We start from the raw sequence: 18,420 nt of genomic DNA on the forward strand, positions 1-18,420 counted from the left end.
CACAGTGTCCTTGGTAAAGTCGACTGTATTCACATCTGCATTCTGTGAGTGCGGGTATAGGTGGGAGTGGAGGAGAGGACTTACTTTCTGGGTTTACGGGCACGGTGTGGTGTCAGCCCATTTGGAAGCAAAGCCTAGATATGGAGGGAGCCAGATGAACAGGTCCTGGGAATGCACAGGACCCCCTGAAGCAGGCTGGGGATCTGAGTGATCTTGCTGTATCTGAGCTGACATTGGAACATGAACAGTCTGAAATCCCATGAGCCCTGCTGCCCTGCACCTGTGACCCTCAGGCTAGACCTTAGACTGTCTACAACACGAGTCAGGCCCAACCCACCCTGGAAATCGTCGTAGGAGGTTCCAGCTCAGTGCCCAGAGACAGCCCCCGCATCCCACCCCATCAGGTAAGCTCAGGCTGGAGCAGGCATGTGAGCAACACCCCTCATTCCACCCCCATACACACACATAACCCCATCTGCCTGCGCCCTGCCAGTCTGACCAGCACAGTCCTGGGGACAGGAGCGTGGTGGAGGAGCTGCAGGTGGGGGCCAGAGAAGCCTCCACAGAGAGCAAAAGCCAGGGTCAGCCAGAGACAGGACACCAGAAGAGACAGGAGATCAGAGACCAGAGGAACAGAGAAGAGGCCCCAGAGCAAAGCAAGGAACAGCCAAGGCACCAGGACATGGATGCAGTGGAGCCAGGGGGAAGTGGCTGGGCCGGCGTGTTGGCGTGCAGGCTTTGGAAAGCCATCAGCAGGGCGCTGTTTGCAGAGTTCCTGGCCACGGGGCTGTATGTGTTCTTTGGCGTGGGCTCAGTGATGCGCTGGCCCACAGCACTTCCCTCCGTGCTACAGATTGCCATCACCTTCAACCTGGTCACTGCCATGGCTGTGCAGGTCACCTGGAAGGCCAGCGGGGCCCACGCCAACCCTGCTGTGACGCTGGCCTTCCTCGTAGGCTCCCACATCTCTCTGCCCCGTGCTGTGGCATATGTGGCTGCCCAGCTGGTGGGGGCCACGGTGGGGGCTGCTCTGCTTTATGGGGTCATGCCGGGAGACATCCGAGAGACCCTTGGGATCAACGTGGTAGGTGCAGGGAGGGGCACCTGGAGGGCCAGGAGGCGGGAATGTGCACAGGTGGTGAAGGTGGAGGCCAGGACGGAGGTGAGGGAGCAAAGGAGGAAACAAGTCAGCCGCAGGCTCCACATCCTCCTGGGCTGGGTCCCAGGACCCAGAGGACTGAGACTTTGACCTCAGTCTAGGCAGAATAGAAATGGGATAGTGGCGCGAAGAACAGGTGGAGATGGAGAAGGAAGAAGCCATATAAAGGAGAAGGAATAGAAGGACCAGGCATTTAAGGGTAGACGCGGCCAAGGGAGTGTGGGGACTGTAGGCAGAGAAGGGGACCCCACGAGGACTTCATTTTTCTCCCAGGCTCCACCCACGTCCTCTGCTCTCCGATTGTTCCCAAATTCTTCCCTCCACCTCGAGGCCTGCCTCACTCGCCCCTTCTCCATTTCCTAACCATCTGTGTTCCACCTTCTTCCCCCAAATCTCCTCCTCCTGCACTTGCTGTCAGTCTCCTCTCAAGCAAGCCTCCTGAACCACTGGCCCCAACCAACCCACTGGTGGGGTGGGAGGAGCGCCACTCACTTCTGCAGGGAGCAAGGGTCCAGAGCAGATATGGACCCCTCTGCACAGACCTCCCGAAGTCCTGAAGCTGGGTGGCAGTGAGGAGTCACCCCCTTCCAGCTGAGGAGACCAGGCCCAGTGGCAGGGGTTTCTCTGTCTGTCCGTGGGCAGAGCCCGCGTCTAGTCCAGAGTAACTCCCTCTGTCCAGGTCCGGAACAGTGTCTCAACTGGCCAGGCGGTGGCAGTGGAGCTGCTTCTGACTCTGCAGCTGGTGCTCTGTGTCTTCGCTTCCACCGACAGCCGTCAGACATCGGGCTCCCCGGCCACCATGATTGGGATCTCTGTGGCACTGGGCCACCTCATTGGGGTAAGGAGCAGACGGGACACCGTGCACATGCACACACTGGGTCCGTTCCCAGGGAAACTGTGAAGCCCTGAAGGCCAGGCAGTGTCCCTCCCTGAGCCCCTCGTGCCTTGGAGCCAAAGTGGTACCTCCTGCACTCTAGGCCCAGGATATGGCACTACAGAGGCCATGGCTGGGGCTAAGACTCTGAGCCAGGACTGAGAAATGGTCCCCTCTCAGGCCTGCCTGAAACCTTCTCCCACCCTGACACTGCGCTTGCTCCCCAGATCCACTTCACTGGCTGCTCCATGAACCCAGCCCGCTCCTTCGGCCCTGCCGTTATCATTGGGAAGTTCACAGTCCACTGGGTGAGCCCCTTTGCTGGCAGCCCTGGGGAGGGGAGGGAAGGGACCCTGAGTTGCCTATAGACAGTGGGTTTCACTCGCAGCTTCCCTAAGCTCAGAAGGCCAGGATGAATGTCTTGGCTGGGACTTCCTTTCTTTTCGGCTTCAGTCGCCCGGGTTACCCAGTGGACTGGCAAGAAATGGGCCAGGGCAGGAGCTGCAGCCTTGGCCCAGACTTTTAAGTCCTGGCTGTTTCCTTATTCACTTTCTCCAGCTGGACCAATTTTCAAACTTGGATAAAGAAAAAGACAAACAGAAATAGACACACACACCAGCAGAGACAGAAACAGCAATAGCCAGGACTCATGGCTAAAATGGGGGAAGTGAGAGGAAAGAGGCGGGGGTGGGTGAGGAGACTGGCCCCAGGCCCCAGCCACAGCTGCAGAGCCTGGGCTCAGCCCCAGGGAGGGCAGGGAGAGCAAGGGGCAAGGTCCCCATACCTTGTGGGCTTGGAAAAAACGACTTGTGGTTCTCAAATTTAGCACCTTACAGACAGTTCAGGGAGACCTGGGAGATCAAGTCGGCACTAGGGAAGGAGGCAGCAGTCCCAGCGCCACCCTGTGGTCCTGGTAGCTCCTGGGTGGGGTGACGACATCCTTCTCCTCAGGTCTTCTGGGTGGGGCCCCTGATGGGAGCCCTCCTGGCCTCGCTGATCTACAACTTCGTCCTGTTCCCCGACACCAAGACCCTGGCCCAGCGGCTGGCTATCCTCACAGGCACCGCAGAGGTGGGGACAGGGGCAGGGGCGGGGGCAGGGGCGGAGCCCCCGAAGAAGGAATCCCAGCCGGGTTCGGGAGCCATGGAGATGGAGAGTGTGTGAAATAGCCTAGGCCTGGCCGCGCCCTTGGGCTTCCTGCCTTGCAGGGCCTGCCTGGAAGTTCTCCCTGGGGGTGGCGGGAGGGGGAGGCTTGACCTCTTGTCCTGACCAGGTGGGCCAGAGGGGACAAGCCCTATCCCTGGCATTACATTTCTAGGTAGAATCTGGGAGTGAATTTGTCCCATTCTCTCTCTTTAGGGCTTCCCCACCTCTCAGTGGGATAGAGCAGAGGAAGGCAGGGGATTTAGGATCGCCCTCCCCTCCTCTCACCCATTGGACCCCGTAGGAGTCCTGACCCCCAGATGCCCAAGTCTTGGGGGAGAAAGGAATGGGAGCCCAGACAGCCACTCTGCTTAGACGTGGGAGCTATAGGGACCTCAGGGAGCCCCAACTTCTTACCCACCCAGGAAACCCTTGGTCTGGAGGGGACAGACTATCTGGAGGAATCAGGCCCTGGGACAGCCTCTGAGCTCCTGGGGGGGTTTCTCTGCCCTTGGGTGTGGTTTTGGGGGGTATATTTCCTCCTTCAGACTAGGGGCTTCCTGAGGACAGAGACTGCTCTACCAATAGATCTTTGTTTGTTTGTTTGTTTTGAGACAGAATCTTGATCTGTTATCCAGGCTGGAGTGCAGTGGCATGATCTCGGCTCACTGCAACCTCTACCTCCTGGGTTCAAGGGATTCTCCTGCCTCAGCCTCCCAAGTAGCTGGGATTACAGGCGCCTGCCACCACGCCCAGCTAATTTTTTGTATTTTTAGTAGAGATGGGGTTTCACTATATTGGTCGGGCTGGTCTCAAACTCCTGACCTGAGGTGATCTGCCCACCTTGGCCTCCCAAAGTGCTGGGATTACAGGCGTGAGCCACCGCGCCCGGCCTCTCCCAATAGGTCTTTATTCCTCACTCCTCCAAATGCTCTGGAGAGGCCCCCACCCTTGAGAAGAACTGACACAGAGAAGAACATTTTCTCAGGCTCGTAGAGGGGTGGGATAGAGGAAGGGAGGTTTGAGCCAGACAGGCCTTTCCCAGGGAAGCCTCCTCCCAGGTGCTTGCCCCAGCTCCCACCCCACAGCCCACTCTCAGGCAGGAACAATCCTTAGAGGGGAAGTGCCCATCTAGCCATTGACTCATGACCTGGGTCAAAGAAGCCATCTCCAGGCTCTCTGTCAGCATTACGGGATCCCCAAAAAGCTGTTGAATAAGCCCTAAGGGTGGTAGGAACCCAGGAGGGACCCAGGAAACGAAGATTTGAGATTCAGTGCCTCTGAAAGACTACCAAAATCTAAATTGGTTTAATAGTTAAAGGCTGCTGTAGATTTATTCTGCCCACAACTTGGGGGTCCTATCTGGATCTCGGCTTCTCCAGCTGTAAAATGGACACACAATCCTCCTCCAGGGACTGCTGTGAAATCAAGAAATTGGAAAATACTTTCAGAAGTTAAAATGCTAGAAAAACAACCCCAATAAATGATGATTATTGTTGCTGTTACTGTAATTATTGGGTATGAAGACAATTGCTGCTGGTAATGAGAGGGAGGAGGGGAAAAGAGAGAGAGAAAGATGACTGAGAGGGAGGGAAGAGAGACTGGGTTTTCTCTCACATCATTGGATCTACTTAACCAAGGACCCTGTGTCCTCTTCTCCTGGGTCTGCTGACCTTGAGGCTTTGTGGGTATGAGGGGCTATGGGAGGGCCCTGGAATGAAGAGGTGAGCCAATAAAATCAGTTCTTCTCATCTCTATGACGCCCATCACCATGGTACCCTAAGATGCAGCAGCCAAATTCATATAAAAGATGGGTCCTGGCGGCCAGGCACGGTGGCTCATGCCTGTAATCCCAGCACTTTGGGAGGCTGAGGCGGGCAGATCACAAGGTCAGGAGATCGAGACCATCCTGGCCAACATGGTGAAACCCTGTCCCTACTAAAATATAAAAAATTAGCTGGGCGTGGTGGCGCGTGATTGTAGTCCCAGCTACTTGGGAGGCTGAGGCAGGGGAATCACTTGAACCCGGAAGGTAGAGGTTTCAGTGAGCCAAGATCACACCACTGCACTCCAGCCTGGTGACAGAGTAAGACTGTCTCAAAAAAAAAAAAAAAAAAAAAAAAAAAAAGATGGGTCCTGGCCTGGTGCAGTGGCTCCCACCTGTAATCCTAACACTTTGGGAGGCCAAAGTGGGAGGATAGCTTGAGGCCAGGAGTTCGAGACCAGCCTGGACAACATGGCAAAACCCTGCCTCTACAAAAAATCAAAAACTTAGCCAGGCATGATGGCTCTCACCTGTAATCACCAACATGTTGGGTGGCCCAAGCAGGAGGATTGCTTGAGGCCGGGAGTTCGAGACCATCCTGGGCAGCATAGTGAAACTTCATCTCTATTATTTAAAATGAAAAATTAATTAAATTAAAATACAAACAAAAGATAGATCCTTTTTAATGATATCTCCTGAGGGACTGGGGATGGGGGAAAGGCTGCCTAAGTCTTCCAAGGGCAGCGTGGCAGGCCCAGCCTGTGACCAGTGCAGTAGCTGAATCCCTGGTGCTCATAGCCCCAGTAGCTGTGCTCAGCGTTCTGTGATATCAGTGCAGATACTACTCACATCTCTCCAAGCTGGGCCCCACTCATCCATCTCCACAATCTCTCAGAGGCCAAGGCTGCCTGTGTCCTTTTATGAGCAGGGAGAGCTGGTTGTCTGTATGTATGCATGTATGAGAGCGTATGTGTAAACAGAGGACATGATTGACTTGCTCAAGGTCACCCGGTTCAGGAGCACGAACACTTAAGGTCTCCCCAGCTCCCAGTTTAGAATTTTCCAAAATAGAGCTCCTGGGGGGCTCATACATGCTGCAGCCCCAGGAAGGAAGGAAACAGGAACTAGAGGATTGAAGGGGATGGGGGCGTGGAGCTCCTACGGTAGGCTCTTAAGCTCCTTGACAAATGATCACTGCTTTTTGTCCCCAGAGCCAAGCACACACTGGGTGCTCAATATAAGTTTGATGAATGAATAAGGCTGGGCAGTTGGGGAGGACGGGAGGCAGTAATAGATCAAGAGGAGAAAATTTCAGGAGTTATAGCTCCAAATAAGCCAGTATGACAGCAGCTGAGAAGCCTATGCTTCCAGGCAGGGGCTAGGGAGAGGGTGCATCGCCAGATATTTGCTGTTCCACCCACAATTTCAGAGCAGGCTTCACAACGTCTGTCCCAGGAACTTACAGGCCAAAATATGAGGGGTTGCCTGAAGATAAAGCTGAGGGGCTATTTTCACTAACAGTTCTTCAAAGCAGTTCTCTGTCAGGACAGAGCAGGAGGAAATAAGGTTCCTGAGAAGTGGGGAATTAGGTTAGCCTCTGAAGAGCATCCAAGGTTAGACGTGGAAATAAGTAACCAAAGGTTCGCTTCCCCTCCTCTGGAGCCCTTTAATAGGACAGCAGGCCATCTGTTTGGATGAGGGAAGGGCTGGCCTTTGGAGAGCTGAATCTCAGTAGCTCCAGCTGGGGGAAGCAGGCTTCACTGGCATAGCCCCTGGGCCTGGGTGGGGGCAGGGAACATGGGGAGGACAGAGACCCAACCAGGCCAGCCCTTGGTGTGCATTCCCTTCCTCCTGTTTGTCAGGGAAGTTTTTAATTAATGGTGTGTAATCTGATCTGACCCTTCTCCCTGCTGAGCACTGCCTTCAATCAGTGGAGCCATCTGCAATTGCAATTCATAATTCTCCCAAAAGGGAGGGGGACTCGGGCCGGGTGCCTTGGTGATTAATACAATTAGCCTTTTATGTTGATGATTGTCTTAGCAGGAGCAGATGATGCTGTGCTGGGAGCCTGGGCGGTCGCGTACCGATTGGCTGGCGGGAAGCCCCTCTCCGCTTCCCACCCCCACTGTTCATCTTCAACCTACTACCTCCAGGTATAAAGAGGACAGGCCTCATCTGGGGCCATACTGTGCAAGGCGGAAAAGGCCAGGAAGGGGTCGGGCTCTGAGCCACATTTGGTCTCCTAGGACTGAAGGAAGAGTAGAGTCACACCACGATCTGGGCGCTTTTACATTCCAAAGAAAATCGCTTTCACCTAAAGTATTGTGCGGACCAAAGTTAAAAAAAAAACTACATAAACGTAGATCAGGAGTTGACAGAGTTTAAATATAGGCTCAGGCACTTAGCAGCTGTGTGAACTTGGGCAAGTTACTTAAGGATCCTGAGCCTCACTTTCCTCATCTGGAGGACGGAGTACAGTCAAAAGGGCGCTGGAAGAACTACATGAGATGTGTGTGTGTGTTTCACACCATGCCTGACAGGCAGTCAGATCTCAATCAGTGGTAGCTATTTTTACCACCATCATCATCGCGGTAGATTATTGCATTCTGTCTACCATAAGTTCAGCTACTTCCCCTGCAGTTTCTAATGAGGCCTGGGCTATTACTAAAGAAGGGATCACATCCTTCCCATACCCCAGGCTTAGGTTGGGCTGAGTGGGGACGGGGTAGAGAGTTTATGAGTGTATTTGGGGGAAAGGGGGGGAATCACAGAAGAGAAGTCAAGAATTAAAACATAAGAATTAAACACAAGAAAGAGGCCGGGCTTTGTGGTTCACACCTGTAATCCCAGCACTTTGGGAGGCCAAGGCGGGTGGATCACTTGAGGTCAGGAGTTTGAGACCAGCCTGGCCAACAAGGTGAAACCCCATCTCTACTAAAAATACAAAAATCAACCAGGCGTGGTGGCACATGCCTGTTGTCCCAGCTACACGGGAGGCTGAGGCAGGAGAATTGTCTGAACCTTGGAGGCAGAGGTTGCAGTGAGCTGAGATCACGCCACTGCACTCCAGCACCTGGGTGACAGAGCAAGACTCAGTCTCAAAAAAAAAAAAAAAAAAACAAGAGAGCGAGAAATAAGGGCCTTCTCCTAACGGAGAAGTGGAGCACTGAAGTGATCACACCGGGAGAGTTGGGAGACTCCGGGAACGGAGGTAAGAAGTCTGGGTGGGGTGGAAAAGAAGTGAAAAGAAGCAGAGCTTTGAAGATTTGGAATTTCACATGAAAGCTAAGTAAACAAAAAGGGAGCTGACATCAGAGCTGAGAGTTAAAGGGGTAACACAGACCAAAATCACTGTGATCGAAAATGAGGTCAAGGGATCTGAAACAAGCAGATCTGGGTTTTGATGGGAGACTCCACCAGGTCAGGGGAGGGGATCAGCTAAGTCCCTCTGGCCCCACAGTGCTGTTTTCTGTGACCCGGAGCAACCCCAGGGAGTGCAGGAAACAGGCCCGAGAAGAGAGCTTGATGCTTGATACTAAGAGGGATTTTAACTGACAGCTTAGTGCCAGGCCCTCTCAATGTCAGAGAGGAAGATGGGGATGGAAGAAGTTAAGGGCTAATCAAGATGAAGCATCCGGCCAAGCTGTGACCTCTCTGGGCAGTTGTGGCAGGGGGTCAGCATAGCCAAGATCCGTAATCACTTCTCAGGGAGAGGCAGCTACACTACAGCGCAGTCACGTATTTAGCAAAAGCTGGGGAGGCAAGGCATGGTCAGTGAATGGGGTTTATGGGAGTGGGGAGTCCAATAGCACTAATTAATAGGCTGCAGTTAATTAGCAGAAAAGGGGGAAATGAAAAACAATGTTTCAGAGCTCTGATTGAAACCCATAAAGGGGCAGCTATTGCCAGAGCTGCAGGTGGAGGAGGCCAGAGACAAAGGCAGGGACAAATAACTCCCGCTCCACCCCCATGGACAGATGAAACAAGCTCCAGCCAGGCCAGCGTGTGGCAGGCCAGGTCTCACTAACGCAGGCCTCCATAACAACTGTTTCAGTACTCACTGAGTGGTTAAGTTAAATATTAAAAGCTAAGAGAGCCAGTGCCCTTATACAAAGGCTGGAATATAACAAAAGGCCACCAAGAGTTTTGCCTAGGTTGCTAGGAATGGTGGCTCACGCCTGTAATCCCAACACTTTGGGAGGCCAAGGCGGGCGGATCACGAGGTCAGGAGATCGAGACCATCCTGGCTAACACAGTGAAACCCCATCTCTACTAAAAATACAAAAAATTAGCCAGGCATGGTGGCAAGCACCTGTAATCCCAGTTACTTTGGAGTCTGAGGCAGGAGAATCGTTTGAACCCGGGAGGCAGAGGTTGCGGTGAGCACCATTGCACTCCAGCCTGGGCAAAAAGAGCGAAACCTTGTCTCAAAAAAAAAAAAGAGTTTTGCCTAGGCCTTTCCTAGGCCTTAAAGCATGACAAAATAACGAAAGAATTATTAACAGGACCTGTTTAGGATTAAACAAGTTTATTGGGGGTCTGAAGGAACTCCCCAAACCTCCATGATTTAGCAGGAGACAAGGGTAATCACCCCATCACCTGGACCCATTTAAGTACATTTACTGAGGTTCCAGAGGAATGTCTTCAGGCCTCAGATCTTAGTTATAGATTAAAAGAAGTTATGTCTTTAGATGAATGCACGCTTACACACAGACATCTAGCTTAGAAGGTATATAAGCTCTGGAAAACTTTGTAATTTTGAGTTGGTGTGGTGATAATTTCCAGGCCTTCTCCCTGTAACTGGTTACAGAAATGAAAACTCCCTTCTTTCCCAGTTCACCTGCATCTCATTATTAGGCCATGAAAATAAGCATCCTTACCCTGAGTTTGATCCGGGAACAAGGGCCCAGCCTGTGGTGAGGGAAGAAGCCAGGACAGCAGTCAAGGGTGTCTGGTTCTGGAGCAGCAGACTGGAGGGGCTTTCTCTGGAAATACGCTCTGTCCCTCCCTTACTGCCTGGCACAGCCCGAGTCCCAGGTCTCATGTCAGGACCTTAAGGCTCTGTGAGCTCCCCCAGCACTCTGCACCACCTGTATCCCAGCACTGAACACGTGACTTCATAGTTATTTGAACATCTGCTTCTAACAGGAATATCTCCTTAAACAAAATGATATTTTTAGTCTACTTCTAATTTCAGGGCAATATGTTCCTTATCTTTACTATCTGTCCTGTGAGACAGGCTTCCTTTTTTTGTTGGTCCCCAAATCATGGCCTTTCATTTTCAAAAGAGGAAAGACCTTCCTCTGATATTCTTGATGAGTGAGGTGGTCAAAGGACTGCAACACACACTCCCAAAACCCAGCCCAAACAGAATGTCTCAAACCTCTCATCTCTCATGTGTTAAAGCAGCCTGGCATCCACCAGGATGTACTGTTATTTTGGTCAGATCATCACTGATTCACAGTGGCTTTCCCCTAACGGCTCTGGGGTCATGACTGGGTCCAATCTTGATCCTGCCCCACACATTGCTTGTCTGCTTCTTCATGCTATGTGTCTTGGACTGAGCCTTGGTTTCTCTGCTTTTCCTATACTGTAGCTTCCTTTCAGACCAGGGGGAACTTCCTGTTTTAATCTCTTTGATCACAGCAAAGTCGCTGTTTTCTTGGCCTGCACAGCTGGTCCATCCAACAGCCTGTCTCACATGAATAGCTAACACTTCCAACCCAAATAACATTGATTACAAGATGCACTACTATTTTATGAGCTACTGAGAAACATTGCATTATATTAGTAAGATGCCATTGATTATAAGATGTCCCAATTCTCAGAGATATTAACAATATTTTCCAAAGTGCATCTTTTCAATCAATGAAATGATAATTTCTTTCTTTTTTTTTTTTTTGAGATGGCATTTCACTCTTGTTGCCGAGGCTGGAGTGCAATGGCGCGATCTTGGCTCACCGCAACCTCCACCACCTGGGTTTAAGTGATTCTCCTGCCTCAGTCTCCTGAGTAGCTGGGATTATCGGCACACGCCACCATGCCCGGCTAATTTTGTATTTTTAGTAGAGACGGGGTTTCTCCATGTTGGTCAGGCTGGTCTTGAACTCCCGATCTCAGGTGATTCGCCCACCTCGGCCTCCCAAAGTGCTGGGATTACAGGTGTGAGCCACTGTGCCTGGTCTAAATCTTGGCTCTTTACATGGGGTTTTAATGAAAAGAGGAATGGAAGGCTGAAGTGGGGACCATCTTAGGTGTCTTCCTCCTCCCAGGGGGATGGATACATTGCCCCCATATGCTCTCAACTCTGCACATCTCTTGCTGTACCAGCTTTTAAGTACCCAGGCCACCCCTCACAGTGAACATCTCCTCTCCCTCAGTACCAGGGAGTCCACTGAGAGAAGCCAGCCCCCTGTCTTCACAGAGGCAAAACAAACACAAACCACACCAAGCTGGGACCACAGTTTTAAGGAGATAGAGCCTAGCACTCCAACACCATTTATCCAACCACTTCCCACCCCACTGGGTTATTTTCCCCGGAGCCTCCAGAGCAGTGTCGAGAGAAGATGCAGAGATTAGTCATTTCGTCCTAATCGGGCTAAGACAGCTCTGCTAAGCTGCCGACTGCAGGCAATTCCCGATACCGTTAAAGCAAAGCAGCTGGAAAGGGCTTAGCCCTTTAATGCCGGCAGCTGTATCTTCACAGTGCGGCTGCTCTGCTGAGGGGCTGGACTCTGTCCAGAAGCACCAGGCGTTTAGCCCCATTCAATGTATATTAACCTAGGAGGAGAGAGCAGCCAGCTCCCTGGGAGGAAGGGAGATGGTTCCTTTAAGCACCTCCACCCCCGGGCTTTGCTTCCTAATGAGAAAGAAAAATCCCAGCCCCTTTGAATCTCTCTCTACCAAAATCTGGACAAACTATCATCTCACTGGCAGAAAGAGCTTTCTCTGTGGTGGGAGCAACTCCATTTTAAAAGCTAACCTAATAACAGATCCACTTGTTAGTTTTGACAACAAAAAGACTTTAGGTCACTAACCATGGAGGCTCATTCTCCCTTGAGCTGGTTTTTTTCCTTTGAGGTCTAAAGTAGTCTTCAGATCCCAGGTATGCATATGTGTGGACACAGCACACTGACCTCCCCTTCCTGGAGAGCACTGGGCCCTAGGGTTGATGAGGGAGAATGCTGCACAGCCCTCGGAAAGCCCTGGTGCAAAGCAGGCTGTGAAGAGAGATCACTCGAAGACTCAAAGCCAGAGTGAGCATGAGACAGGGTGAGAGCTAATGCCACTCAGGGGGAAAGCCAGTAAGTTAATCCACTGACACGTTTCTAGAAGCAGGCTGATGGCTCTGGCTCCGAGACTTGCCTGTCCTTGGCTTTGAGCATCAGAGCACACAGGATGCACAGGGGTGGCCTGAAAACAGACTGCCACCAAGAGCTACCTCAAGTGCTCACGCAACTCATCTTGCTCCTTCCACACAGAAAACAGCCCTACATCACCAAGCCCAGGTCTTCCATTCTTCCAGACAACCATTAGGAAATTCTGCCCCACGTGCCGTCTCCAGCAGTTTGGGCCTCCCTGCTCTTTCCGGGTCATCTGCTGAGAATGCATAATGAGAATGCATACTACATCCACACACATAGAGTCCTCAGTGCAATCTGCAGCTCTAGGTTGGGTGTGACTTACAAAGTTCTTAGGATAATGGGGAGAACTCCAGAAATGTAAATGATCATCTCTTTCTACAGCGCTGCTCATTTTATAGTTGCTCACTTTGCAGAACAAGATCCTTCCTTGCATGGAATGTGAATAACACTGGCTCCAAGCAAAGGCCATTTACTAGTACTTAAGTACCTAATAATACACTTACAGGCCCCACAATGCTCTCTGAAGTCTGAAACAGCAAGCACCAGGGCTAACCTTCAGACTAAGCTGTAACTCCCAGATTCTAACCCCAGGTAAGCTACACATTAGTTGGTAGGAGTTTGGGCCAAATCACCTCTCTGAATTTGTTAACTGGAATAGTGTCACCTGTCCTGCCTCACCTCCGGTGGGCGAAGTGAGATTGAGTAAGATGGTAAATGAAAGCACTCTGTATATGGTAAATCACATTCAATTCCCTAGAGACTTGATGGGGACTCAGTTCCTAATTCCATCTTCAGTGATGACCAGAGAAGATTTAACTGGTGCTTTATTATAAGTCTAAATATCCATTTACATGTGTTTGAGCCTAGCACAGAGACGGTACCCAACTGTGTGAGATATGAAAGTAATGCTGCATAAAAAACAATGCAGCTAAATGAAGTCTGGCAAGAGTTATAGAGGGAGAAAGGTAGACAAAAGGAAAAATTCCTGCTTCCAACTAGGAGTCCCTGAAAAGTAGCCTCCTTTCCCATCCCACGCAATTGCAGAGGACAAAGCTCCCACATGCTACAGGGTTATTCCTGGTGATGTCAAGCTGTCTTCCACCTGACTTTGTGAACACAAACGATCAACAAATACAGCTCTGAGAACCAGTGTGTAATAAACTACCCAAGTTAGGGACCTCCTGGCCTGGTGCCTTCACTTATTTACAAAATATACCCGCTACAGGGGGCATATAAAAAAATTACCAAGTTCTTAGGTTAAGTGGCCATTCTCCAAACCCTGTTTACACTAAAAGCACAATGGCTAACATGCCCCAACTCTGCATGCTTGAAAGCTTTTTCCGTCAGTGGCTGAAACCTGAGTCATCACCCAGACTATCATCAAAGCACATTGATCAAGAACCTACTGTGTGAGCTGTGCCACCGTCACGTCTCACATCTGGGCATCCACACCAGCTCTTACCCTGCTCATGCTGAGAGCCTAAGAAAAGGTGACGCACGATTGAACCCCTTGGCATGCCAGGCATAGCAGTGGGGCCTCTAAATGCTTTTCCAAGAGGAAATCACTTACCATGTGTAATGTACGTATGTGTGTATGTATGTATCTATGTATTATTCCGTTCTCACACTGCTAATAAAGACATACCCAAGACTGGGTAATTTGTAAAGGAAAGAGGTTTAATTGACTCACGGTTCCGCATGGCTGAGGAGGACTCAGGAAACTTACAATCATGGCAGAAGGGGAAGCAAACATGTCCTTCACATGGCAGCAGCAAGAAGTGCAGAGCAAAAGGGGGAAAAGCTCCTTATAAAACCATCAGATCTTGTGAGAACTCACTATCACAAAAACACCATGAGGGTAACCGTCCCCATGATTCAATTACCTCCCACTGGGTCCCTCCCACGACATGTGGAGATTATGGGAACTACAATTCAAGATGAGATTTGGGTGGGGACACAAACCATATCAATCTATCTGAAGCTAGATAGGTGTGCAGGTAGACCCTACCATAACAAAACAAAAGCAGCAAGCCTGGTATCTTTGCTCCCTGTACTCACTCAGCTCTCCTTGTCATTTTGTGCTGCCTAATAATTTAAGCATGCAAGAACTGGCTGGGCACAGTGGCTCATGCCTGTAATCCCAGCACTTTGTTGGGAGGCTGCAGCAGGAGGATCACTTAAGTCCAGGAGTTTGAGACCAACCTGGGCAACATAGTGAGACCTTGTCTCTATAAAAAATTTAAAAATTAGCTGGGCATGGTGGGGCATGCCTGTTGTCCCAGCTACTTGGGAGGCATAAAATAAAATAAAAAGAACACAAGACCACTTTCAATGCCACAGGTTCAGTTCATAACCAAAAATGAGGACTTTTTTTCCCCTGGTAAATCAGTTGTGCACCCTAAACGTCCTCTGACCAAAACTCAGATTCCTTCTTCTATCTCTGCAAGCAATGAATTCACCTTCTTAAGGAAGGATAAGTTGTTAAACACCCAGTAATAAACTCGAATTGTTGCAGCTGAATCCAACCATGTAATGCTTGCCCAGTTAGATAAACATCAAACTAGAGTCTTACATAGATCAGGGAGAATAAAGGTAAATGTCACAACTTAAAGATTCTGTTTATTAGCAAGTGTGATAGTAAAATTAAACTGCATTAAAAGAGAGGAAGGTCAGAAAGGGTTAGGAGTAAGAGATGGACTGATGGCTACTCCAAAGCACTGGACCCCCTTCCACAGCCCTCACATTGAGGAGGTATAATTAAGAAGGCCCTGGAAAGTCAGGCTGTTCCACAGGAAGTACTGTTAAAGAAGTTGAAGGTGGGTATATATTTCCCTTTGCTATTATCAGAATTATTTTCATGGCTAAGGTCTCTTGGCCTAGCCCAAAAACTGAGCAAATGGTTGCCAACATTTGACACACAGGACCATTTCCTTTTTCGTTAATGGACCATTGGTTCCTGCATAGGGTAGCCTTGCCGTCACTAATGTTACACAATCCATTTACTTCCTCTATATTAGTGACTGAAAATGCACCTTGGGGAGATACTACAGAACAGCAAATATGGAACCAGGCCAACGCTAGGATTGCAAAGACATAAGAAAAGAGGTAGCATCTAGGGCGGTTTTAAAAAATAAGGCCTAGCAGGCGTGTGTGAAAGGGGGTATGGGACCCATCCTCTGTCAATTTGCTGAGGCAGATGGGCCCTGCTGTGAAGCTGCCCCCTCCTGGGAAAAAAGCCAGTAGGTTGCCTCCTCTCTCCACAGTTACATATTAAGCCTGCAACTGTTTACGTTCAATCTCAGATACATTCTGTTCACCAGCTTCAGAGTTCCAAGTGCAGGTGCCCTCAGTTAATCATCCCAGCTCACTCCAGAGTCACTTCCAGCAGTGAAGGATGTTCTAGGCAGTCAGCCAGCCAGAGGAAATTTTTTTTTTATCTGCACCATTCTGGTCCCTAAAGACTTGTTTAAAAAGTTGTTGTTGTTTTATTTTTTAAGTACAGTCCCACACTACGTAACGTTTTGATCAATAATGGATCCCATATACAACAGTAGTCACATAAGATTATAATAACCATAGTTTTACTGTACCCTTTCTATGTTTAGGTACAGAAATACTTACCATGCGTTACAACTGCCTACAGTGTTCAGAACAATCACATGATGTACATACAGGTTTGTACCTAGGAGCAATAGGCTATACCATATAGCCTAGGTGTGTAGTAGGCCACACCATCCAGGTTTGTTTAAGGACACTCAGTTTCACACAATGAAATCACCTAATGAAGCACCTCTCAGAATGTATCCCTGTCACTATACAACTCATGACTGTGGTTTCTTTAAACAAGACAACCCGCATAGGACAACTCTACAACTCCAGTTTGGACAAAGAGAGACTGGATGAGAAATGAAGAAACCAACTCCTGGTGGTGGTAAGCCTGGGGTGGGTCCAGAGAGTGGGAAATGGGGATGAACAACAGAGTCAAGACACTTTGAAGGAAGCAATTTTTTCTTTTTTTTTTTGTGACAGGGTCTCACACTCTGTCACCCAGGCTGGGGTGCAGTGGCACGATCTCAGCTCACTGCAACCTCCATCTCCCAGGCTCTATTTTCCCACATCAGCTTCCCAAGTAGCTGGGACCACAGGCGTGTGCCACCATGCCCAGTTAATTTTGTGTTTTTTGTAGAGACGGAGTTTGGCCATATCTCAAACTCTTGACCTCAGGTGATCCACCCATCTTGGCCTCCCAAAGTGCTGGGATTAGAGGCATAAGCCACCACGCCCAGCCCCAGAAATGATTTTCTAAAAGGCATTGAAAATTACCTTGCAAGACAAGAAAACCAGCCTCATGTTCATTTTGAAAAAGCTATTTACTTTTTTTCCAAATATTATCCCAAATAGGTGTTTTACAGATAAGGGTCAATATGAAGTCAAACATTCTACAGAAGAAAATCATTTTTACAGACATTAAGAATAATTTTAACAGAAGAAAAAGCTCACATCTATCTAGATGTGGCTATGTTCCATGGGAAAATTTCAGCATCCAAAGTGCAAACAAAAAATGACCGGCTTTTCTTACCACATAAAATATTGACAATCTTCCCTTATAGCCTACTCTTTATTGTTAGTTGGGATGCCAAAGGACGATATATTGACCTTTAGAAGTTGGGCTCCACTGGACAAGGTTGGGGGTATGGGGGTCAAGCATCAGAATGAATTCAATTTTAAAAGAAAAACTGGCTTTGACCCCAAATGAACCGAAAGTTCAGCCAGCGGCACATCAGAGATAAATACATGTTGTACTTTCACATTTACAAGGTTGTGCCACTCAACATTATTAAAGACCTAATCATCCAAATTAAAGCTATGCATACTCCCATCACTAGTTCTGTCCTCAATGCATCCCATTTTTATGAAAGCTCCATATTATAGCTCAGTTCGTAATGTGGAATGAGAACTTCTGGTTCTTAGAAGGAGGCATCCTAAATCCTCTGGTCTAATCCTTTATTTGCCCCGCCCTCCCATTTCCCACCCTGAGACAAGCTAATCTTATCAGATAGGTAGGGTTTCTGTCATTGTCTCATGGAAATAAGTTCTAAATGAAACCAGAGAAAGATCATTCTATGAGCAGCATTTGGCTTTAAGCCAAAGGAACAATAACCCCCTTCCCCAAAAAGAATCACAACCAATTCCATACTAACCCTTCTACCCCTGGAAAGATGTCTCATCTAAAAGCTCCTAACAATCACCAGCACAAAGTGCTGATATTATGTGACTTGAGGAGAAGGAAGGGGAGATATATATAGTTTTAATAAAACCCTCATGCACAATTAAACTTGAGTAAAAGCCTGGAGAATGCTAAAAGTAGTAATGAGTACAGGAGGCTGCAGAGCAGGGTACAGATGTGTCCTTTCTTATAGTCAGTCAATGCTGGGAAGTAACAGGCAGATGTGACTTCACTTGAGCATTGGAGAAGCAAAAAAGTTGCCTTGTCGTCCTAGGTTAGTGGCAGACTTGCTTTTGCTCCCAAATCTACAATAAAAAGAGAATGAACTGGAAAAGTATTCTATAAAAAATGGTTGAATAAACAACTATAATTACTTGATATAACCCATTATAAGTAGGAAACCCTAGACAACTATTTTGCAATAGTTGCTTAAGTACTCTTAGTCACCTACAACGAGAGAGGGGAAATAATAGACTTTCACAACCTTTTTAAAGAAGGAATCCTTATAGCCCCACGTTCCCTTTTAAAGTCTAGTTGCTAGCTAAAATCGAACGCAATTTTTCTTTCAATAAGCTTCAATATAATAAGAAGTCTAAGAAAGCAGTTGTTTTTTATTTCCTAAGAAGGCCAATTCTGCATACCTGGGAGTGTTCTTGGTGAGGGTGGAACGAACTCTCTGTGACAGGGAACTAGATGAAGGAGTCTTGAGAAGCTGATGTTCAGGAGTGGTCACAGGTCCTAGTAAACTCACTTCAAAGTTCAGACATATTTTTAAGAGAGATGGGAAAAAAGAAGGCATCTTTTTAGATGGCTAGTTTTAAGCTGATTACCCTCTGAAGCACTTAAGAGCTAAGGTTAGACATCTAGCAAAGTCCCAGAGATCATTTT

The 18,420-nt window shown here is 48.8% G+C and overlaps 2 protein-coding genes across 8 annotated transcripts in view; one reads left to right on the top strand and one right to left on the bottom strand.

Annotated features, from left to right (window-relative positions):
* The first annotated feature begins 455 nt into the window (after positions 1-455).
* On the top strand, positions 456-4,674 carry AQP6 (aquaporin 6). The gene is made up of 4 exons (XM_054445556.1): positions 456-1,084; positions 1,839-1,997; positions 2,261-2,341; positions 2,985-4,674. Exons 1-4 carry the CDS (start codon positions 683-685, stop codon positions 3,195-3,197), a joined length of 855 nt encoding a protein of 284 aa, XP_054301531.1. The 5' UTR covers positions 456-682; the 3' UTR covers positions 3,198-4,674.
* Positions 4,675-16,656: 11,982 nt separating this feature from the next.
* Positions 16,657-18,420, bottom strand: part of RACGAP1 (Rac GTPase activating protein 1) — a 35,463-nt gene continuing 33,699 nt past the window's right edge. For all 7 annotated transcript variants that reach the window (XM_054445561.2, XM_054445557.2, XM_054445558.2 and 4 more), the window contains 2 exons: positions 18,174-18,282; positions 16,657-17,837 (listed from right to left, as the gene is read on the bottom strand). In XM_054445561.2, coding sequence (XP_054301536.1) covers positions 17,762-17,837; positions 18,174-18,282 — 185 coding nt within the window. In that variant the 3' untranslated portion in view covers positions 16,657-17,761. The remainder of the gene's footprint in view (positions 17,838-18,173; positions 18,283-18,420) is intronic.

This window comes from Pongo pygmaeus, chromosome 10 (assembly GCF_028885625.2).
Source record: "Pongo pygmaeus isolate AG05252 chromosome 10, NHGRI_mPonPyg2-v2.0_pri, whole genome shotgun sequence".
Classification (NCBI taxonomy): domain Eukaryota; kingdom Metazoa; phylum Chordata; class Mammalia; order Primates; family Hominidae; genus Pongo; species Pongo pygmaeus.